The sequence below is a fragment of the Vipera ursinii genome, assembly GCF_947247035.1.
Source record: "Vipera ursinii genome assembly, chromosome: 4".
Classification (NCBI taxonomy): domain Eukaryota; kingdom Metazoa; phylum Chordata; class Lepidosauria; order Squamata; family Viperidae; genus Vipera; species Vipera ursinii.
Window position 1 is genome coordinate 86422468 of NC_139514.1, and position 24291 is coordinate 86446758.

Genomic DNA, 24291 nt, shown 5'->3' on the forward strand with positions numbered 1-24291 from the left:
CTGCTCTGATTACATGAGCTCTTTCCTCTTAAGGTCAGATTCATTATAAGTCATGGATAGCTTTGTCCATTTAGTAGGTCACACAGAAAAATGAAACAAACCAGAAAAATAAATATGGTATTCAAAGTTCTAGACCCTCAACTTTAGGTCACTTTCACATTTTCCTACCTTCTCTGTGAGTGTAGCTCCTAGCATACCACTTCCTAGTTACACCTACTGTTAAGAGGGTTCATTATTTGATAAGTTGTATAGTTTATACATTTAATCTTCTCATGAAATGAAACACATTATACCCAAGCATGCACTCAACTGAACGGAAAGGCTATCTTCTTTTCTGAAATGAATGTCAAGTTGCTAAACAATAAAGATAATTATGGTTTAAATCAACACTTAGGCAATATCTATATGTAATGAGAAATTCTGTTTCATGTAATGGCCAGTTCTATTTAAATGCTCTATTAGCAAAGTATATAAAAATGCAGTTTGTGCAATTCTTTTAGGTAATATGACAAATGCAGTCCCTTACTGACAGTAAAGCTTGCATTGCAGTTATTAATGATAAAGATCTCCCTAATTCTTTTTTCTAATAAAGTTCTTTTTAAATAATAGTTTTTGCAAACCATTTGATACAAATTAATTGTATAAAATGGTTTTATTATACTAATAAAAGCTTCAGTTATTAGTATGAACTTGTTTATCTGATGTTCACCTATGGTCAAAGGGAGCCTTCCATATGCAGAAAAAATGAGAAAAGAAATCTTATATCAGTAATTGCACAGTATGGTCAACAGATAGAATATGTGCTAGCCTAATTATTCTCCTAATGTTAAATTGTATGTATTTTGTTTCTGGAGGACTTATGTTTTATAGAAGCAAAATAATATGAAATGGAAAAAAATATTTTTTAGAGGCGATAGTGAAAGATGTCCAGTGATAGAAATTTACTAGTAAAGAAGACTGAGCAGCATGAGTGGAAAAGGCATGAAACAATTTAAATGTAAAGTGCTATTTTTTCTAGATCAACTTTATATGGCATACTTAATTTTTCATTCCTGTCATTCTCTTTTAAGATGCATCATACTCTGTACAACATTTAACTCACATATATAACAAGTTTTTAAAGCCATTCTAACAGTTTCATTTATTTCATTTTCCTTCCTTGTTTGTGTTTTTCATGTTTGGTGTTATAACCAGATATACCAGTACCTTCATGTCACCATTTACACATTTCTCCTCCTAATAAGTCCACTTGTTTAATACTATCTTAATATTTTTCTGTAAAAATGATGGTGGAAGAACATGCTGCAGCTTTCTGGCAAGAATCCAATTTTCAAAATAAAAATTTTTAAAAGAAAATAATACTAAACATCATCACAAGTCAAAATTATAAAGCTGGTAGCTTAATTTTTAATTGTTCATACTTTGTTGCATATGGAGATCGTATATCTCAATTGGTTACTGACAGTAAAAAAGACACAGGCAGAAATATAAAGTAGGAAATAAAACAATGAAATGAAAAAGAACAAAATTTGGACGATAAAGTCCAAGATTTAGAAAACAGGGACTCCTATTTCAACAGGAGGAGATTCTTCTAAGTTTTTAGTGTAAAGCTTAATATATTCAGAATACATTTTGTGAAAGCCAAAACAAAGGCTGCTTTGTGGAAGAAACTTGTCATAGCAGTAATTTAAATTTTACTTATTTTTAAGAACCACTTATATTGTCTCTACATAGGTAGCACGTCTGAAAATCAGGCTGTATGTTAACAGCTAAATGAAATGTCTGTTTCTTTAATAACTAACTTGTTTTATTAAGATGATTATTTGAAATTTACATTACAGACTCAGTCCGCTAGTAACACACTGCAGAAACACAAATCTTCATCCTCCTTCACACCTTTTATAGACCCCAGATTACTACAGATATCTCCATCTAGTGGAACTACTGTGACTTCTGTTGGTAAGTTATAAGAGTAGCAACAAATCGATAGTATAAAAATTAGTTTTTAAAAGTGTATATGTTTATAATGTCTCTTTATTTAAATGTTTTCTTTATATTTTTGTAAAGGCAAAAATCAAACATAATTATTTTGAAGTCATTGAGATCTTTAACATAATGTGTTCATGTAGGTATAACACCTGCATATTAAGATTAGTATAAATGTTCTCTATTTTTCACATTTTTCTCTCTTCTGTCCCTCTCTACAGTGGGATTTTCTAGTGAAGCAATGAGATCAGAAGCAATGAGGCAGGATCCAACCAGAAAAGGATCTGTTGTTAATGTCAATCCTACAAATACACGGCCACAGAGTGACACCCCAGAGATCCGCAAATACAAGAAGAGATTCAATTCTGAAATCTTATGTGCTGCCTTATGGGGTATAGAATCCAATGCTCACTGCTACTTCATTCATATATTTGCTTGAAAGCTGCAGGCTTATTCATAAAATTAAGAAAATCTATTAAGAATACAGAAGTTGTGCTGGTTTTGTAACTGACTTATTAATTAGATCAGGACTTAGTCCTGCTTATGAACATGAATGTTTCTTAATGATAAGTCTGGTTTGTCATGTTTAGGTATTGTATTAATAACTTTTAATGACAGGCTTTGATTCCCATGGTAACCAAGAGAATTGTTAATAAATATTTCCTACTGAGAATTGAAAATTGAAGCTGAGTATGAAAATTCCTGATGTAGGGCTATAAAGTATTTCAAAGCTGTTTCTGGAGCTTTATATCTTTTATACCATGGTAATCTTTGTTGGATATTTAAATAGCTAAATAATCCACAATAGCAAATCCAAAATCCAATTAACTTGTGTTTGTCTTAATCTTGTTTATTCTAGGAGTTAATTTATTAGTGGGGACAGAAAGTGGCCTGATGTTATTGGATAGAAGTGGCCAAGGGAAGGTTTATCCACTAATAAACAGAAGGAGGTTTCAGCAAATGGATGTACTTGAAGGTTTAAATGTCTTGGTGACAATATCAGGTATCTTTTTTGATAACCTTAATAGCAGTATTACTAATGCGTTGTACCTGTATTTTACACTTACAAGTGTCTACTTCTTGCATGAAGAACAATTAATGTTAGAAGCCAATTTTTTTACTATATGATAATAGCTTTCATCACTGGAGAAGAGCCTAATGCTGGGAAAGATCGAGGGCAATAGAAGAAGGGGACGACAGAGAATGAGGTGGCTGGATGGAGTCACTGAAGCAGTAGGTGTGAGCTTAAATGGACTCCAGAAGATGGTAGAGGACAGGAAGGCCTGGAGGAATGTTGTCCATAGGGTCGCGATGGGTCGGACACGACTTCGCAGCTAACAACAACAAAAATAGCTTTCATTTTTCCAAGGGATATTTTATAACTTACCCTATCTGATTAAAAATATGATGGAGACATTATAATACCTGTTTTTATTATCAGGGTTGCTATTTTAAAAAAATAGGCTGTAAGCTTATTGAATGACTCCATTGTCACAGTAGTTCGTACTATCCTTCATTATCCTTGCTTACATTATGTCTTGACTAAAACTGTGTTGCTTTATGATGGTAAATCACAGCTTTAAAAAATTGCTACTAGATTACAAAGTCAAACTCTGGCTTGTAAACATGAGAGCAAGCATATATACATTGTAAACGTTTCTGACTTATATGTGTTTTGTGATATATATCATAGTCCAAACTATACCAAAACTCAGAGAAACATGGCGAAGGCAACTCTTGTTTATACTCTGAATCATCAATAACTTATTGATTTATATTACTGGCATCATTCAAACTGAAAATTTGCTATCCAATCAGGATAGGTCTGAATGATGAAAATCTGTAATATAAACTGGCATGCTACCTTTCATTTGTACTATTCCTGTGACTTTGGCCAGTTGTACATTCTTAGACCAACCTTGTCTGTAGGGTTGTTACTGTGGGAGAAAAACAGAGAAGGAAGTGCTGTGAGCTAGTTTGAACTCCTGAAGGATAATCAGAATATGAGTCTAATAAAATAGCTACTTCTGCATAAAACCATACTGTAACCTGATTCATATTAAAATTAGTATGTTTTGTTAAAGAAATTTTATTAATACATAACTTCATTGTTAAAGATGAATTGTTGATTTAATTTAGTAAAACTTCAATATGGGTTTCATTTATCAATTTTTAAGAATGGATCTATGAATTCAAAATATTGAATAATCTAGCTGAAAAACATCGCAACGCCTCCCATCCCAGCTTCAGTGAACAAAAGCATTATGGAAATCATAAATAAAGTATATGAGTTTGCATAAATATATTGAAACTTGTAATTATGGTTTGGAAATATGTTACAGTATTTTAATTAGAGGTATACTTTCTAAAATCTGTAGAAAAATGGGCAGCTAAAATGATAAGTGGACTTGCACAACTCTCCTATGAGGGGAAGATACAACATATGAACTGTTTAATTTAGAAAAAGGTGAAGGAAATTGTAGAGGTATCCATCCATTATACCTGGGTAATATACTATGTGGTTAGAGTAGTTATTCTTTTAATAGCAAAAGCAGTACACCTAGGAAAATTAAATGGCAGGAATTTAAGTTTTAAGAAAGAGTAGCACTCCTTCTCAAATTACATGAACTCACCAACTTAGCTGATTTTGAAAAGTATCAGACAAATTTATTAAGAATGAGATTATTTGTTGCTAAGAATTTAACTCTTAGATTAGGTAAAGGGCCCATCAAATCATAGGTACAGAGGCCAACTAGATGTTCTTTTGAAGTTTACATTTAAAACATGCTTTGATTCAAGCCCTATCTTGCATAAATTCGCACAACCTAATTCATAAGTCATTCAGATATAGAGAGGAGCAGCTCTGATGATTGCTATGTTCTGCATATTTTCTAACTAAAATCAGGTAATTAAAGCTGTGCATATAATTCAAGTGTAGTTCAGCCATTTGGGATTGTACAGGCATTAATGTATTTGGCAAATTTATTTTCACTCTCTTTCTTCATTATTTTAGCCATCCCTGGTTGACATTTTCTATTGCTGTTGATTCTTTTCTTGGTTACTGGTAGCTGCAGAAGCTTGGATTATTTATTTATTTTTTAGGTTTTTGGCGGGGGGTTTTTTTGTTCCGAAGTGAATCACTTTGCATTCATGCACATTGAATTGCATTTTGTAATAATTTCGTAATAATGTTTGTCGAAATAAAGTCAGTTCATTCAGTTTGGAGAAATTATTTTATAGCTACTTGCTAACTTTTCTATTTTACTACAGTAAAATAAAAATTACTACATAATTTAGTATAAGAGATTATTTTAGCACTTTCGTATTTGTCACACTTTCTGTTTACTTCAGTTCTTCATATTCCCTTCTGAATACATCACTTGCCCACAATTCAGACAGGAACCTTCCCTGCCACTTTATTGATGACAATGGCAGTTATATAAGGTTTAGTATGGAGAACCACAGAACAGCTGTTACATAGCAAAGTCTTCTAGAAGTTACTATTCTGTTTACATCATGACTAAGCTCCTTCTGGTCATGTGATTGATGGATAAAACATACAGTGCTAGATATGCAGCTCTTTTGTGTTCTTCTTTTTAAATATTTTACATTTGTATCAAATATAATTATTCTATGAACTTCATTTTTTGCAATATCTCTGGGCTTGTATTACTATGTTACTCCATTACTCAAGTGAGAGTGATCCTTAGAAGATGATTATTCCTTCTAAATAGACTACTAGGTCCTGGGAGCAGGGTATATATATTTTTTAATATAATTTAAGAAATTTCCCTTCATATGTCTTGGAGTAGGTGTATTGTGACTACATAAGCAATTTAAAAAAAATTAAAGTTCAGAATAAATACCTCTATGGCAGATAAAATTACATGGGATACAATATATACAGTTGCTTCCATACAATTCTAGTAATTGCTGTATTATTCTACATAGTGTAAATCTTGCCCTGTTCTTAAGAAAATATTTTATGTCTAGGTAAGAAAAACAAATTGAGAGTTTATTACCTCTCATGGTTAAGAAACAAGATCCTTCACAATGATCCTGAAGTAGAAAAAAAACAAGGATGGACAACTGTAGGTGATTTAGAAGGCTGTGTACACTACAAAGTTGGTAAGTAATTCATTATATTCATTTGAAAGCAATTGTAGTTATAAGTGAACTTCCTTTTGGTTTTTATGAGTAAATCATGTGGCATAAAAATACAGCTACATATTTCACATTTTCAAAATAAGTGCTCTAAGAATGCCCTCTTTTGTTGAGTTTATATATATATATATTACAGCTTGCTTTAATACAAACAAATGTGAATTGAAAATGAAGCTCATATTTTCCTCTTCCTGGGCATCATTTCATTTCCTAACACCAAATTGTAGAGAGAAGTAATTTCCTTTCCTGTACATTGTTTTACCAATTCTGAACACAACAGAGATTAATTGTATTTCAGTAGGATCATATATATTAGGAAGTATTAAGAAGATAGTCTGACTCTCTTATCCTATTGGAAAATATATAAATGAAACACCAGGAAGTCATTGACTCTGGTGCTGGCTCTTTTCCAAAAAAAAGATGCCATATAATTTTGTGTCTGGTTTTAATTTCATCTTAAAGCTAAATTCATAATAGCCATTCTCTGTGGACTGGCTTTCTTTCTCTTTCTTTCTCTACCAACATTTCATTTCTTAGTATTTAGGAGTGCTGAAAATCAGTTTTTCTCTCTCCCTCCCACATTTGCATGGTAGAAAAAAACTTAATAGTCATTGAAATACTTGAAGAATATGTTTGAACTAGAATCTATATTTAATGTTTCAATGAAGAAATAGCAATCTAATTATTTTGGTTGGATACATTATCTTCTGATCAGTATGGGAATTAATATAACCAAATCTATATACAATTCTGCCTAATGAATGAAGTGGAGTTTTGGTATGTTTTATATATAGAAAGTAAACATTTATAATTGTTTATATATTTTAATGTATCAATATTACATACATGTAATGTTAATTATTATTATGTAATTTGAGATAATTTGAAATCAACAGTTCATAATTTTGTGACTTAAGCTATAAACTCTCTGATGTGTATTTTTATATTTTCTACTACATGTTGAAATTTGATGCCTTATCAACTCTATAAAACATTTGAATAATTTTACAATTTTTGTCCTTTTTAATTTTAGTAAAATATGAAAGAATCAAATTCTTAGTAATTGCTTTGAAGAGTTCTGTGGAAGTCTATGCCTGGGCACCAAAACCATACCACAAATTTATGGCATTTAAGGTAAAGGTGCCTCTTTCCCTTGAAATGTGTTAAAAGTCATTGAAGAATGTCAGAGTAAACTTACGGTACTATTAACAATATTAATTATGATAAATTATGATGTGTTTTAAATAGGGACCATTATCCATCATACAGCAACAAGTCCAAATTCACCTAAAAGTATTAGGGGAAATTGCTACTCTAGAAATAACATATAGCTTGTATCTGCCACACTCTTGTGGAAGTCTTGAGTTGATGTGCTTTACAGTTAAGGTCTATGGCTATTGATTAAAAAACCTTGTTCTTCAAGAGAACAATCCATGATCCTGTAAGGAAACCAGGAGCATGACTTGATGTCTTTTCTTGCGTCCTTCATTTTTATATGAAAATAATTGCTTTAGTAGAATATACAGCATGCTCTGTGTAGGAGAAATAATATACACATGTTTTACTGGTGTCCGTCCCTTAGTCATGAGACTTGTTGCCAGTTCCCCAATCAGAAATGTTGCAATTTTCCTCATTACTCTTATTTTCCTTTCAGTTCGTAGGTTTTTATTAAGCACGGCTTTCCATGTACTACCAAGTTTTAGGTTAATAGTCATGCAAGATGAGCTAGGCAGCACTACATAGGAAAAATGAGATAAGGCTTTGTTCATTGATCTGCTCAAGAATATTCAAGGTGGAGAAAGGGAAGATTATTAAGAAAGAAGAGAGGGAAATAATGGAAACAAAAAGGGTTGGTAGCCAAAAAAACTACTTACTTGTATACTGTCTTGAAGTTCTAGAATTACTTAAGGGTGAATTTTGAGTCCCTGGTAATAACACTTTTCAAATATAACATGTCTCCCTTTACTTTTAATTGGTATTTTTGTTCTGAATTTATGTAAAAGTTCAATCAGTAGCTTTACAAAGAAAATGAAACAGTAGCAGTCAAAGTCTAACTTTTGTAAAAGATTTTAAAAAGCATATGATTATCTGAACTAAAAATATTATACACATGCAAGGGTCATTCTCATATTTCAAGTTTATTGCCACTTGGCTATTCAAGCTTGCCGTTCTGGACTGAGGGTTTTTGGGTTAAGGTTTTAATTTTTAATTATTTTGGGGCTATTTAATTTAATTTTATTTTAACCTGTATATATTGTATTGTTTTAATTTGCCCTGTAAACCATCCTGAGTCCCTCGGGAAAAAGGCGGTATATAAATTGAAATAAATAAATAAATACAGCAATTATGGAAACGACTAGCACGCATGTGCGGGGGAACCTTTACCTTTACCTTTAGCAATTATTGAATCAATGAATACTGCTATTTTAGTCCAGTCCAGATGAAATATTTTCCATAGTTGTTTCCAAGATAATCTCTTTGGTATATATATGTATATTTTATTACTTAACAGTCATTTGGAGACTTGGTACATAAGCCATTATTAGTGGATCTTACTGTAGAAGAAGGCCAGAGATTGAAGGTGATCTATGGTTCCTGTGCTGGTTTTCATGCAGTTGATGTGGATTCAGGATCAGTATATGATATTTATCTTCCAACTCATGTAAGTATTTAATATTGTAATGTTAATTAACCCATATTTTTGATAATGGATAAAATACACCATCCAAAAATACTAAAGGCTAAAAGCATAGCATATAATTAATAATTTATATCCAAGCATGTATATCTAGAGGAAATGACCCAAAGGTGCTTTTCCAAAAGGCAACTGGACTTTCTAGGTTTTTTGTTTTTTTCTTTGAAAACGTTTTGCATCTCATCCAAGAAGCTTCTTTAGTTCTGAAATGTGTTCAAAGAAAAAAAAAAACAAGGAAGTCTAGTTGCCTTTTGGAAAAGCACCCTTGGAACAACCATGACCTGGATGATTGAGAATCTCCATAAACACTACAGAAGATAAGTTTTGTGCTTTAATAAGCAATAAATAAAAGAAGAGTTGTGTGACACAAATCCATTTTATCTGAGAACATCTATGATCCCATGGCTTATTTCTCAGTCTGGGAAATGTATGGTTCAATTCAGAGAAAATGAGGAATGCCTTATTGCCAACTGGGAGTTGACAGGTACATGTATTTGCAGATTCAGTGTAGTATCCAGCCTCATGCAATCATTATTCTTCCTAACACTGATGGAATGGAACTGCTTGTTTGCTATGAGGATGAAGGAGTATATGTCAACACATATGGAAGGATCACCAAAGATGTGGTTCTGCAGTGGGGTGAAATGCCTACATCTGTGGGTATGTATGTCAAGCTTTTATGAAACGCTTACAGAAAATGGTATATAAATGGTTCTTTATTCAGTCACTTTGGCTGTTAAATAATCTAAAATATCATGACATAGATAATATTATATTTTCTATTTCTATTGCTAAGTCAGAGGACATAATAATAACTATATTGCTGCTACACCTAAACGTTATACAGTTCACCTGTGCTTAAATTTAATTGCTTTGGAAGAAAAAAAACAAATGGACCATGGATGCATAATTGCACCTATAATGCAAAAAAGCAAAATACCATACCCCATGGATATTTTTGTATACCAGCAAGTTCTGAAAGAATAAATTTCAAGCTTCTTGTACCCAGTTATATTTTTCTAAAATAATCTGATGTTATGTATTATTGTCTTGATAATATTACTGTATTAAAAATCAATTATCTATAGGCTATAATAGTACATATATTGGGAAGTAAACAATATTGAAGAAAGAATGTTTCTTATGAATGCATATGCTTACAGTTATATGTTCTTGTACATTTAATAACTGAAGAGTTGTGTGTGAATCTATTTATTTACTTATTTGCTACTCTTATACAAATAACTCAAGGTGGCAAACATATCCAACATACCTTCCTCCTTCTATTTTCTCCTTAACAATTTGTGAGGTGGGTTGGCCTAAGAGAGAATGACTGGCCAAAGTCACCCAGCTGGCTTTCCTGACCAAGGCACTGTCTCCTGTTTTCTAGCCTGATGCTTTAAGCACCAGATCAAACTTGTATTAGTAGAGAAAAGCTTATCTAAAATCTAAATTTTCTCTTTCAGTTTTTTAAATGAACATTTATGTCAACAAAATTCAATGTAATTCAATCAAAAATTAAGAGGATGTAGAATGCCCAAAATGGAGATTACTGTTTATTATTATATTTAATAGTGGGTTTTTTTTTTACCTTAAAGCCTACATTCGATCCAATCAGATTATGGGCTGGGGAGAAAAGGCTATTGAAATACGGTCAGTGGAAACAGGACATTTGGATGGTGTATTTATGCACAAAAGAGCACAAAGACTCAAATTTCTATGTGAACGTAATGACAAGGTAAGGTATACATGTATATATTTTCTACTTCTAATACTGAGTTTAGCAGTTTTGTAATTACTGTGGAGAAGAGGAAGAATAAATGATAAGAGCAATCCTCTGATATTTGAATGTGGGCAAAAGGATTAGAGGTCCATTGCTCTTGATGCACACATTGACCTTTTGATTCCTGGAATAACAGCAAAGCTTTAATTAACATCAAAGAGCACGTAAGATGTCTTTCCACATAGTTTTTCCACTGCACACTGATGTTGCATAGAGGCTTGGATGTCACCATTAATGAACAATAAATGTGTCCTCTGGTTTTTTTCACCCTGCTCCCTTCCAGATGTGTCAGGATTGAAACTCCCCTAATTTTTGTGTCTCTATATCACGGGAGGCATTATGACAGGAGTGAGAGAAGCTGTCCTTGTTCTGTAAATAAATTCAGCCCTCTGCTTGTTTTCTGTTGGTCTCCGACTTCTGCTCCATTGTCTGATAAGTTTGTTTTCTCTTTATCTCTTACTTCACAGGTTTTCTTTGCCTCTGTACGGTCTGGAGGAAGCAGTCAAGTTTATTTCATGACTTTAGGCAGGACTTCTCTTCTCAGCTGGTAGAAGCTCTATAGTTTGGCATGGAATTGCTGTCCTTTGGAGTCTTCATAACTTGGAATCATTTGCAACTGGAGTACAGACCTGCCATGATGCATTCCAAACATGCTATTGCGTGTGCAAGCATCACTGGTGTTGGGTTCTTTTCATTTTTAAACTGAGGCTGCAGGGTGCAGCTGGTGCTTTTAGCCATCAGGTGCTATCTGATTTGGGATCCCACTAGAGAAAGAATCAGGTCTCTCCTTTTCTTCCTTTCCCTGCTCCAGATGTCCTAATGAATAAAGGAAGAGACTAACCAGGAAAACGTTTTTGGAAGGAGGCAGGCGGGAGAAGGTGCAGGAGGGTGACATAGGTGGACTCTGTGTCACTGAAGCAGGGGGCAAATTTAATATAGTAATATTAACAATGTAATTTAATTGACGTTACTTTTTCTTTTTTCTTTTCTTTTTTTTGTAATGTGACTGTGGAAAAAGAGAAAGATGCAGGTTTTAAAAGTTATTATTTATAAAAAAAAATGTGAAAGGCACAGTGGTTTAGGGAAAGTGGGGTGATTTTCTTTTTAAGTTTTGGCCTGGCCAAGAGTTCAGTCCTTCTCCTGTGTGCCATGTTTTGCCTAAAAATCAGTGGGGTTTTTTAAAAAAAAAACCATAATGGCATAGTTCATTTTTCTACAATGACTCTTCATTAGGCCAAAACTTGGTAATTTCAGTGTTAGCACTGCCTCAGTTAAAGGTTTAATTTTTGTTTAAACCTAAAATGTGCAACAGCTTTTACTACCAGCCTTTGGGGAAAGAAAATTCCAAACATGTTTATTTTTGTGCCTACCTCATTGTTTCTAATACATACAATAAAAGAGGTGGTTTAGGTTTATAATTTTGTTTTTAGAAGAACCAGTACAAATATCCACTTAATTGTGATACCAAAACTATCAGATTACAGATCTGACGGTTACTTTTATATCAGGTTTTAGGAGATCAGACCATCAGTCACTTGTAATGATTAAATTAGATTAAAGACTTAAGAATAATTGGGTTTTTTATTTTGAAATTTTATTTTTTATTTTTATTTTTAACAGTTTCATTACCAACAGAACTTAAAGAAGTTTAGCCTAAAATCCAAAAAGTTTTACCTTTAACATGAGAGATTTAGTAACACAAAAGTAACAAAAACTAGGCAAATTCAATACTTTTGTAAGAAATTTGGAATGTTTTCCTTTTCTAAAAATGCAATGCTCTAAAACTATAAGAATGTAGTTAATTCTGCTTATTCAGTTTTTTAAAGCAGCATATACTTGTGTTTCAGTGTAAAATCTAAATTCTTGGATCTTTTTCTTTCCCCGTCCCATGTTTTTAAAGGGGAAAAGCTCCACAAAATTTTGTTTTATCCCGAAGATTTTTGGCCTTTATAATAAATCTGTCAAGACTAATACTTTGAAAGGCTACATGTGTTTATTACTTGAGAAGACTTGAGTGTGTAATTATCTGTTGGTGATGTAATAATGCACAGTGTCATGATACAATAATTATGATTTTTGAACTTTTAAAAAGTATCTTTGGGGTAATTTAGTTGACAGTTGCCTTAAGTTCACTGTTTTATTCAGTGAATTGGATTCCAGTGTTTCATGGCATGAAAATTAGGGACTTATGTGTGATTCTTCAGTTAAGAGGCTTTGACAGATCAAGTAACAGAAATCAAATGACTTGCTTTGTGTCAAACAGCACCAATTGAAGGAGCCTAGATCTGAGTTAGTAGGTGATCAGTAAAGGTGCTGTTTCTTTTTCTTACTAACTTTCTCCCCTTTATTAAGTTTTTTTTTGAAGAGCTGGAAGGGGTTCTCCTTCCCTCAAAAGAAATCTTGTATAAATCAAATAGGAATAGCTGATAATTTCTGTTTTGATTTTTTTAAAAACAAAATTCAAGTCTTTAATTGCTTTGGATTGAGATAGCACTGAATGTGAGACCCAAGATTACAGGTGACTTTCATTTCCCTCCATTCCTCTTAGCAAACAGTCAAAAAATTAACTGTAGATTGAATAGTAAAAAATGAATGGGATGCAGGAAATTGATGGTGCCACCAGCAATAGGATCCTCTCTGGCACTGGAACTGTAGCATGAGATGATAAAGCCAATGGGCCAGAGGCTCTTAGGAAAAGTTTAGAAGCACATCTTGTGATTTAATTTTTGCCCTTGCCTCTCATGCCACCATGTTTGTATGCGTGTGTGTGAACACACATCCCAATGCATACTCATACATATATATATACACGGAGATATATGTATGTAAATAGTTAAAAAGAGACTACTGTTCACAAATGGAAGAATGTGGTAATTTTGAAGAATTCTGCCAGATTAATAGGCTGGTGAAGCTCTGTACATCAGAATGAAAAGAAGATGGAAAAACAAATCCATGATGGCTAATTTTACAAGTCAAATCAGTATTATGAAACCACTACATACAAAATGTTGAAATCCATTTTAAAGCAGTGCTATTGGTAAGCATTAAAAGTACTCTTAGTTTAGTTTAAGCTTTAAGTAATAATTTCTGTATCCTATGTCAAAGTAATTCTAACTGTATGAATGCAGTGACTTTATTTTTATCGTATGCACATGTTATGTTGGAGAAAATGTTTACAAGAATGGTTTTGTTACACTAACGTGCATCACATATTTATGGTTTATTTCAAAATGATTTTGTGGGGTTTAGGTTTTCATAGTGATAGCAGTACACATTTTTTGTGTTTTTTTTTTAAAATAACCCCAGTATTGCCATCTATGAAGATGCTTAAACAATAATACAAATGACAAAATTGCAGTAAAATTACTAATTGTAGAACTGCAATATAGGCTGGTGACAAGGAAACACCTAGCCTTTTTGCAGTGATGTCTAATTTTTTTGTGTATTATAAATTACTGTTTCCCACCCATTTTTTCCTTAAATAAAGTAAAAATGGCACCTATGTGTATGTGGAAAGTATTTTGAGTAACTTTTTATCTCAAGAGAAAGTTTTTTGAGTGAAATTATGTAGGATTCTTTAAATGATAAACTTTGTGAAGTATTTATTTTGTAGGAAAAGCTAACACAAAAAGGAGTGATGCTGTAATGGTATGTAGAAATGACTTTGGAAAACAGGGGGAAGAGCCACAGACAGCTCCCAATGTCCCAAAGTCATCCCCATACCATTGCAGATGTGTATCTATTTTGAAGTACTATAAGATAGACTTGATTTACCTCTCAAAGTACATGGCATTTAGAATAAGAATAAACTTAGCCTAGCTATCTTCTTTTTCCTCCCACCAAAGATTTAACAAGGGTTAATTACTATTGATTGATTTTTTGATTGATTTATTATATTTATATGCCGCCCTTCTCCCTAAGGACTCAGGGCAGCTCACAACAATAAAAACTAAAAAAGAACATGAAAATACAAAATTTAAAAAAGAATTAAACAGTAGATATGTTCAATACATAGTAATTTAACTCCATAAAACCACATTTAAAACCATAGTCAGTCCAGGCCCGATTGTTGAAACATGCATGTCTTCAGGTCACGGTGAAAGGACCGAAGGTCGGGGGCCATCCACAGCTCTGGAGGTAGCTCATTCCAGAGGATCGGCGCACCCACAGAGAAGGCTTTCCCCCTAGGGGTCACCAGCCGGCATTGCTTAACCGACGGAACTCTGAGTAGGCCAACCCTGTGGGAGCGAACCGGGCGATGGGAGGTTGACAATGGCAGCAGGTGGTCTCGCAAATACCCCAGGCCTAAGCCATGTAGGGCTTTAAAGGTAATTACTAGCACCTTGAATTGCACCTGGAGGACAACTGGAAGCCAATAAAGCTCGCACAGGAGTGGAGTAACATGGGAGTATTGAGGAACTCCCATAAGTACCCGTGCGGCCGCATTTTGCACCAGCTGAAGCCTCCGGGTGTACTTCAAGGGCAGCCCCATGTAGAGAGCGTTACAGTAATCCAGGCGAGAAGTGACAAGGGCATGGGTGCATAGGGCATCTCAGTCCAAAAAGGGGCACAACTGGCACACCAGACGAACCTGTGCAAAGGCCCCCCTGGCCACAGCAGTTAAATGTTCTTCCAAATTAAGCCGTGAATCCAGGACACCCAAGTTGCGAGCCCTTTCACAGGGGGGTAATACCTCCCCCCATCAAAAGAGATGGAACATGTTGGACAATACGAGATGCCGGTATCCACAGCCACTCGGTCTTGGAGGGGTTGAGCCTGAGCCTGTTCTTTCCCATCCAGACCCGTACCGCCTCCAGGCACCGAGACATCACGTCAAGGGCATCACTGGGTTGGTTTGGGGTGGAGATGCACAACTGGGTATCATCCACATATTGGTGATACCTCACCCCAAAACCACGAATGATCTCACCCAGCGGCTTCATATAGATGTTAAACAGGCCCCACAAGAAAGGGGCCTCGGGGTGGATCTCTGCCCCCCCTGCCAATACAAACTGCGAACGGCCTGAGAAGTAGGAGGAGAACCACCGTAAAACAGTGCCTCCCACTCCCAACCCCTCGAGCCGTCACAGCAAGATACCATGGTCGATGGTATCAAAAACCGCTGAGAGGTCAAGTAGGACCAGGACAGAGGAACAGCCCCTGTCCCGGGCCTGCCAGAGGTCATCTACCAGTGCGACCAATGCTGTTTCCGTGCTGTAACCAGGTCTGAAACCGGACTGGTACGGGTCCAGATAGTCCGCTTCATCCAGGAATTGCGGAAGCTGACACGCCACAACACTCTCAACAACCTTCGCTACAAAGCGAAGGTTGGAGACAGGATGATAGTTATTCAACGAGGCCGGATCCAAGGCAGGCTTCTTGAGGAGGGGCCTCACCACTGCCTCTTTTAAGGCAGAGGGGAAGACTCCCTCTGTCAATGAATCATTAACAACTGCCTGGAGCCAGCCCCCTGTCACCTCCCCGGTGGCCAAAACTAGCCAGGAGGGACATGGGTCCAGTAAACAGGTTGTAGTGCTCAGTCTGTGCATAATCCTGTCCACATCATCCAAAGATACAGGGTCAAACTCACCCCAGATGGTATAACCAAGACTTGCCCCTTCCACTCCGCCGGATTCCACCCAGTCGGAGTCCAAACCAGACTGGATCTGAGTGATTTTGTCCTGCAGATACTGTACAAATTCCTCAGCCCTACCCTGCAAGGGGTCATCCCTTGGTCGCTGATTAAGCAGTGAGCGGTTCACTCTAAACAGGGCGGCTGGGCGGTTATCTGCGGACGCGATGAGAGCAGAAAAGTAAGCACACTTTGCCGCTTCCATTGCCTCTAGGTAAGACTTAAGATAAGTTCTCAACTGTGTTCGGTCAGATTCGGATCTGCTGGACCTCCAACGATTCTCTAGGCGTCTTTTCTGGCACTTCATCTCTTGGAGTCCCTCAGTAAACCAGGGGGCCACCCGGGATCCACGCCGGGTCAGAGGCCGCAAAGGCACAACTCTATCCAAGGCCCCAGCAGTTGCCCTCTCCCAGGCTGTTACTTGGCCCTCGGCAGAGCCGTGGACAAGGGAAGCAGGAAATGTCCCAAACTCCGTCCGGAACCTCTCAGGGTCCATCAGGCACCTGGGGCGGAACCACCTGGTCGGTTCTGCCTCCCAGTGGCGGGGGGTGGCGTACTGAAAGTCTAGCCGGAGAAGAAAATGATCGGACCATGACAGGGGATGGATGGTTAAATCACCCCTACCCAGATCATTAATCCACTGCCCAGAGATAAAAACCAGGTCGAGTGTGTGACCTCCATTATGAGTCAGGTCCTGAATTATTTGAGTCAGGTCCATGGCCGTCATGGAAGCCATGAACTCCCGAGCCAACTCAGACGCCTCACCCACGGAAGGCAAATTGAAATCCCCCAGAACTATAAGCCTGGGGAACTCAATCGCCAACCCGGGCAAGACGTCGAGGAGCTTGGGCAGGGCCGATGATACGCAGCTGGGAGACAGGTATGTAATCAATAGGCCCAACTGAATGGCAGGACCCAACTTTAAAAGGAGAGATTCACACCCGCCTATCTGAGGGACAGTGGCCACTCACGGACAAAGACTCCCTAATAATAACCGCCACCCCCCCACCCCTGCCCTGGGCCTGTAGCTGGTGAAGCACCCGGAAGCCCAGTGGGCATAACTCCGAGAGGGGGACACCTCCCTCTTGGCCCAGCCAGGTCTCCGTGATGCAAGTCAGGTCCGCGTTCTCCTCCTCAACAAGATCATGTATGAGGGGAGCCTTGTTCACCATGGACCTATGGCATATATATGGTGGGACATTCATCATCTGTTATTTGTATCTCACTGCATTTATATTCATGGGGTGTGTGTGTTTGTGTGTGTGTGTGTGTGTGTGTGTGTGTTATTTCAGAACAAACACTGTTTTTATTCTTATTCTAAACATCATGTACTTTAAGCCTTATGCCTTAATACATTTCCTATAAATATCACCATATGGGCAAACCATAATTTACCTATCCTGTTTTTCCCTATTATTTTCAGGAACGCACTAGAAATAATTAGAGACCATGCAAATGTGTAGAAGTGACAAGGAGAGAGAGGCTAATATGGGAAACCTATGGACCAAAGTGTGAATTAGTACAAAGCAAGACTGTTAGGTAATATGCAGTGAATATAAATGCTAATGTTTCCTAAAATGAAGTGAAAAGAGATTGGATGACACTGTGGGGAAGTGGTAAATATTCTTAGGTTGGGAATACTTTGAAAGCAGTATGATAGGAATCACAGTCACCATACTGAAAAACATTCAGTGTCTGATAAAAGATCCATAAGAGTTTTGCTGGGTGTCCACAAGGTTGGCTTTATATTAGTTACTTTCTCAGGCTTGTATCCTACTTTTTTATAGTTGCTCAAGAAAGAACATATCACTCTCTGTCCCTATAGTTTTCTTCCCAACAGGTGTCCTGTGCTTTGGCTGAGGGAGAAGGACTGGTCCAACGTTTCCTAATAAGTTTCTAGGGCAAAGGTAGACTTGATCCTCAATATTCGTGAAGCCACTTCCCACATTGATTCTGCCAGAACATGCATTAGCTTTCAACATCTTTCCTATACCAGTGTGAAAATGCATATTGATTCCTGCTTATGTTTATACATTCATGTTTTATGCACATAAACACACACCAAATTATATTTCCATTAACTTCTATAAATTGTCTAAATTTTATTTTGTGTAATTCTGAGTTTCTTAGTCATGCAGTGGGCATGAATCTGTTGTTTCTATGTCCTACATTATATTCAGCTCCTTAAACAACTGTCTCTGAGCCTTGCATGTGTTCTCAGTCATTTTTTGTAATTGTAGATGATACTCTATTTTTGGGAAGACATTGACTGTGAGATTGTGTAAATGTACTTTCTTAACTATCTGAGTAAGAACAAATAGCTCAGATGTGCTATTCCATTACAACACGATAAGGTTTTGAAACTCCTGTGAAAAGTACGTGCTGTACATGGAAATAAATGATTGCTTTTTTCCCTAACATTCAGGTTTTTTAAAATAATCTGTAAAATCCTCTATGTTTGAATAATATTCCCACACTATTAGGAGCTATACTTACTCATTATCTATTTTTAGGACATGATTTAAGATTTTGCTCTTTAAATGTGCTTTTTCAGTATGAATTAGTTAGCTAAGATATTTTAATTGCTTGTTATATGTTTAACGATTTCTGTTCTGACTTCTTATTGTTAGTTACTCTGAACGTCCACAAGACAGAATAAGTTGAAATAAGTTGAAAAAGAACTTAAGTCTTTATTCTAGCCATTCATACCAAGAAATCTGGATCCTTACAGTCTAATTGTTAGTATTAGAAAGAAAAGAGATTAGATACATAATTTGAAAATATATATTCATCATTCAACAAATTAAGCTTTTTGATCACCTGATTTTCTTTTGATTTACTTGTTGAAGGAGGAAGATGTTGCTTACAGTTGGAAAAGGAGGAATACACAGATATTCTGGTTCTGCCTAGTTTATAATTCCTAGTGATTAGACTATTACATTACATGGGTATTTAAAAACCCAACATGATTAACATATATTTTACAAGAGTGTCCAAAATAATAAAGGAGAATGCCTGTACAACCATCATCAATATAAACAAATATTTTAAAATTGCCAAACTTAACAAGAATAGGGTACAATATTGGTAAGAGGGCTAATGCTAACATTAAAACACATTTAGTTTAGTTTAGTTTAGTTTTATTAAATTTTTATACCGCCCTTCTCCTGAGGGACTCAGGGCGGTGAACAGGGCATATGATAAAAATACAAAACTACAAAAGTTAAAATAGAATTAAATTAATGCCCAAGATAAAACAATAAAATATACAAATATTTAAAACCCAAATTAACTCCCCATCAGGCCAGGCCAGCTTGTTCAAACAGGTGGGTCTTTAACCCGCGCCGGAAGGAGCGGAGATCCGGTGCCATCCGGAGCTCCACCGGCAGTTGATTCCACAAAGCCGGGGCGCCCACAGAGAAGGCCCTCCCCCTGGGGGCCACCAGCCGGCATTCTCTGACTGGAGGCACCCTGAGGAGGCCCTCTCTGTGGGAACGCACAGGGCGGAGGGGGGTTGACGCCGGCAGCAGGTGGTCCCCGAGGTATTCCGGACCCATGCCATGTAGGGACTTAAAAACCATCACTAAGACCTTGAACCTCACCCGGAAGACAACTGGTAACCAATGTAGCTCGCGGAGCAAAGGTGTAACATGAGAGTACCGGGAAACTCCCAAGACAACTCTCGCGGCCGCATTCTGTACCAGTTGGAGCCTCCGAGTGGTCTTCAAGGGAAGCCCCATGTAGAGAGCATTACAGTAGTCAAGGCGAGAGGTCACGAGCGCATGAGTGACCGTACACAGGGCATCCCGGTCCAGATAGGGCCGCAACTGGCGCACCAGGCGAACCTGGGCGAAAGCCCCCCTAGTCACAGCTGCTACATGATCTTCCAAGGTAAGTCGTGAATCTAGGAGGACTCCCAAGTTGCGAGCCCTATCCACGGGGGGTAACAGCTCACCCCCCATAGAAAGGGATGGAACATTTTGAATGTCCCGGGATGCCGGAATGTACAGCCACTCAGTCTTGTCCGGGTTGAGTTGAAGTCTGTTCCTCCCCATCCAGACCCGAACCGCCTCCAGGCAACGGGACATCACAGCGAGGGCATCACTGGGGTGGTTTGGGGTAGAAATAAAATAAAATAAAATAAAATAAAATAAAATAAAAAGTTGTTTAAGCTCTTTTTAAATACCATAACAGAGACAAAGGCAAGAGGAAGCAAGAGTTCTGAGGACAGGTCTCTGAAAACCCAGAACCTGGAGATCACAACTTTAGAAAGGAGAACAGAAAGAAGATCCTGCCCAGAAAAATCCAAGGAACCAAACAGGATACTAAGAGAAAGAATAATAAATATTAGAGAGTGCAGTGGGAGGTTATGACCTGAGCAATATAAATGCAAACATAAGTAGTTTAAATAGAGAGCTAGTGAAGAACAATGTCTTACAGTGAAACATGAGGATAGTGTGGAATTTCTGAGCAGCAACTGATCAGAATTAGGAGGGGATAGAAAAATTAGGAACATGCTAGGATTATTTGTAATAATACAAACTTGAAAAAGTCCATAATGCTTGAGAAAGCTGAAGGGAAAAAAGAAAAGGGATTATCACACCAATGAAGAGATCTAAAAGGCCAAGTTGAAGATAAGCCTTTCTGGAAACCACACAGTTGCTACGATTTGATATTAACTTTATGGTACTTAAGATTGTAACAGCCCAGGAAATAAGTGTATGTACTTACTATGTACCAATAAAATTGTGGTCTGTTCCATAAAAAAACTACAAATATTCATCCAATAAAAATTAGCTACATGCTGCAGATCAAACACAATGTCCATTGATTTTCATCGAGATTCAGAGATTGCAAGTGGAAGAAACAAAGACAACCAGGAAATAAATGAAACCAAAGAGGATGGGAGAGATCTGGGCTAAAACCTTACAAATCTTTGTCATATCCTTACTCAGCTTGAAACCATGAGAGGATTTTCAAGATAAAATTATGACAATACGTTCTGTCCCTTATCAAGGGACAGAGCAAATAGGGTTTTTTGTTTTGTTTTGTTTTTTGTATCATTAGCATTGCAGTGATTGAAAATCCTGATCATGAATCTAGGAATGCAGAGAAAGGTTTAAAGGTTAAACAAGCTGTTACTGCAAATGGAAAAATTCCTGGGTCAGTAATCAGCCATGAAATACAATGGAATACTTGAAGATAAAAAGGAGTCAAAGAAGTCTTGACTGGGAAGACAATATCAGATTGTACATCAAACGCTCCTGAAAAAAACATGATGTAAGGCATTGGAAGTGGGTTACCAGAATATAATTTTATTAAAAACATAGGCATTAATTAGTATAATTTATATAAGTTATGAGTGCAGATGAAAAGGAAAATTACTATTAAAACAATGCTTTTCTCTTTGTAAATTGTTTTCCTTTGTAAATATTGTTTGCTGAAACAGAAGTTGTTCTGCTACTAGTTTAAAAATTAGTCTTACAGAATTCAGAAGAATTAAAATTGAGCTAGAAATTATAAAAATGTAGAAAGTCTCAATTCTTTGAGACAGAAGTAAAGGAAGAAGTAAGTAAAACCTCAGTTTAATGGACTATTTGGACAAAAGGATTATGCTAAATCGAAGTGTCCATTAAATCAGAAATTGCATTGATTTGCATTCTTTGTATAATTATGTAATTGATGTAGATGACCTCATTTGTAATAAAATGCTGATTATATATACGTTAGTCCAGTAATTATGAGTGAAGTCCAAATAAAGAAGAAAGCTTATTCCAAAGTCTATTAAATTGTGGCATTAATCAGATATTATTTTAGATGGCTTACTCATTTCATTTGTTTTTAAAAAGTTCCATAAAATGTTAAAGTTGCCATTAGTAAATAGTAAAACAAATTAATGTTGATATGTCCAGTGAATAAATACCAGCATCATATCAAGTTTACTCAGTGCTTTTTTTCTAAAAAAAAAAAAAGGTGCTGGAACTCACATCTTGTTAATCTTTTATTTATATAATTTTATTTATATATTTATTTATATAATTAAAAATTATATATTCAATTCTTAACATAAATGTAATTTATTGTATGTAAGGCAAATGTTCGTAGTAAATTCCAAAGTTTTGTCCAATTCTCGTCCAGCAAATCTTTGAGATTTGAGCCAAGTTTAATTCATAATTGCCTTTAGTTTTTTCATCTGTTTTTGGCTTAGATGAAGTAATGCATCTTTCAGGCATTCACCGAATAAACTAGAATTTGTTGTGAGCATCTCCTTAAATACAAACAGCTCATAAGCCGGACCTACCTATATTAGCAATCACATTATTGATGGCTTGTACATACCATTTTAAAGATATGATCACATTGGTTCAAGTGAATGAGATGCTCCTATAACCCAAAATGCATGCTATTAATTCATCCCTGCCAAAATAGTTATCTTCATCATACTTAGTTCATGATGAACTTAGAACACTAAGTTCTGTTTTATCAAATTAATAGGGGTGAAAAATTGTCGGATAGCTCCCCCATGTTTATAAACTGCAGGTGGGTATAGTAAAGATGGAATATTATTTTTTTATCTTCTTGGAAAATGATGTGTTGCACTTTAATATAGAGGAGACAACGTTTGCATATATAGTATGACATATATTGAGTTCCTTTTAAGGACTAGCAGTGGGGGATAATAGAGGTCTAATATAAGTGCATATGCTGCCTTCAACATATATGTGTTTGATGGAATCATGTTACTGATAAGATAATTAATTGCAAAGAAATTGTTATTAATACATAAGTTAAACATTTTGTTTCTATTTCTTTACAACTGCTGATAAAAAATGGCCTGGCTATGTTCAAATTATACACACAAGAGAACAGGCTAGGTGAGGGGGAAAGTGTTACAATTCAATCTATTTATGAATATGAATGAATATGTCCATAATTGCCCAGTGTATTTTAACAATGATATAGAACTCTGCTATGAGGAGCTTACAGTTTACATTTCTTATTCTTGGGGAATTAATGACAGAAAGAAAATGGTTTGAAAAAAGTAGATGCAAAAGTAACATTAGATAAATATGAGAAAAAATAGTTGCATTTCCTTAAGTAATTTATGAAAAAATGCTTAAGATTACCACTTCAGATAGATGTACAAAATCTGCAAGAATCCAGATAACTACTAAAATAGTAACCATGAGACACAGTTCCTGGCTGAGAGAGGTGACCGCCAGCCCCTCCAGGCCACACAGGATGATGTGGTCAAACCATGTTAAGTCAGTGCAGCAGTTCAGGGCCAATCTGAGTGAGATGATGTGTCTCCCACAATGCACACCAATGGCGCAGAGCTTGCAGTTGCTGAGCCAGATGCCAGTGTGAGGAGGATGAGGGTGGCGGGCAGGCCGAGGCGGCGACAGGCATTGCGGGCCAGGCACTCCAGGGTGGCCACGTAGGCGGGCAGGGCGAGGAGGTGATGCAGGTCCAGCACTGGGTAGGGCACCAGCTGGCCTGGCCCATGGAAGGTCAGCCACCCACCACGCCCCACCCGTGCCACCTCTGCACCCAGCACCCGCAACCAACCCCAGCGCTGCCTCCACCCCGCTGCCCGCCCCATGCAGCTCCACCATGTAGAGTGTTGGAGGAGAAGTTTACAGAGAAATTAACAGAAATGAGAGCAGACATCACATCTGCAATGCAAAGCATGGTTAAAGGCATTGAGATTTTGGATAAAAGAGTGGAAGATCTTGCTCAAAATGATATTAGACTGGAAGCCAAAATGACAGAAACTGAAAATGTGATAGAGAAAATGGATTATGAGTTGATTTTGACACAGTATTATCAGATGGAGTTTGCTTTAAGGATTAGAGGCCTAAAAGAAAATCCTAAGGAAAATTTGAAGAAAATGGTTTCTGAGGCTTTGGAAGGGGTGTTGGAGCGACCAGCAGATGAAATAATGGAAGATATAGATAAAATCTTCCGTGTTAATTCGTGGATTGCAAGACAAAGTAAACTACCCAGAGATGTGGTGGTTTATTTTACAAA

The 24291-nt window shown here is 36.5% G+C and overlaps 1 protein-coding gene across 4 annotated transcripts in view; it reads left to right on the forward strand.

The window, feature by feature from the left end:
- MAP4K4 (mitogen-activated protein kinase kinase kinase kinase 4) overlaps nt 1–14120 on the forward strand; it is a 192668-nt gene extending 178548 nt beyond the window's left edge. For all 4 annotated transcript variants that reach the window (XM_083363033.1, XM_083363035.1, XM_083363034.1 and 1 more), the window contains 9 exons: nt 1842–1959; nt 2208–2378; nt 2846–2989; nt 5980–6114; nt 7184–7284; nt 8663–8812; nt 9346–9505; nt 10444–10583; nt 11096–14120. In XM_083363033.1, the coding sequence (XP_083219159.1) occupies nt 1842–1959; nt 2208–2378; nt 2846–2989; nt 5980–6114; nt 7184–7284; nt 8663–8812; nt 9346–9505; nt 10444–10583; nt 11096–11179 (1203 nt within the window). In that variant the 3' untranslated portion in view covers nt 11180–14120. The remainder of the gene's footprint in view (nt 1–1841; nt 1960–2207; nt 2379–2845; nt 2990–5979; nt 6115–7183; nt 7285–8662; nt 8813–9345; nt 9506–10443; nt 10584–11095) is intronic.
- The last annotated feature ends 10171 nt before the right edge of the window (nt 14121–24291 follow it).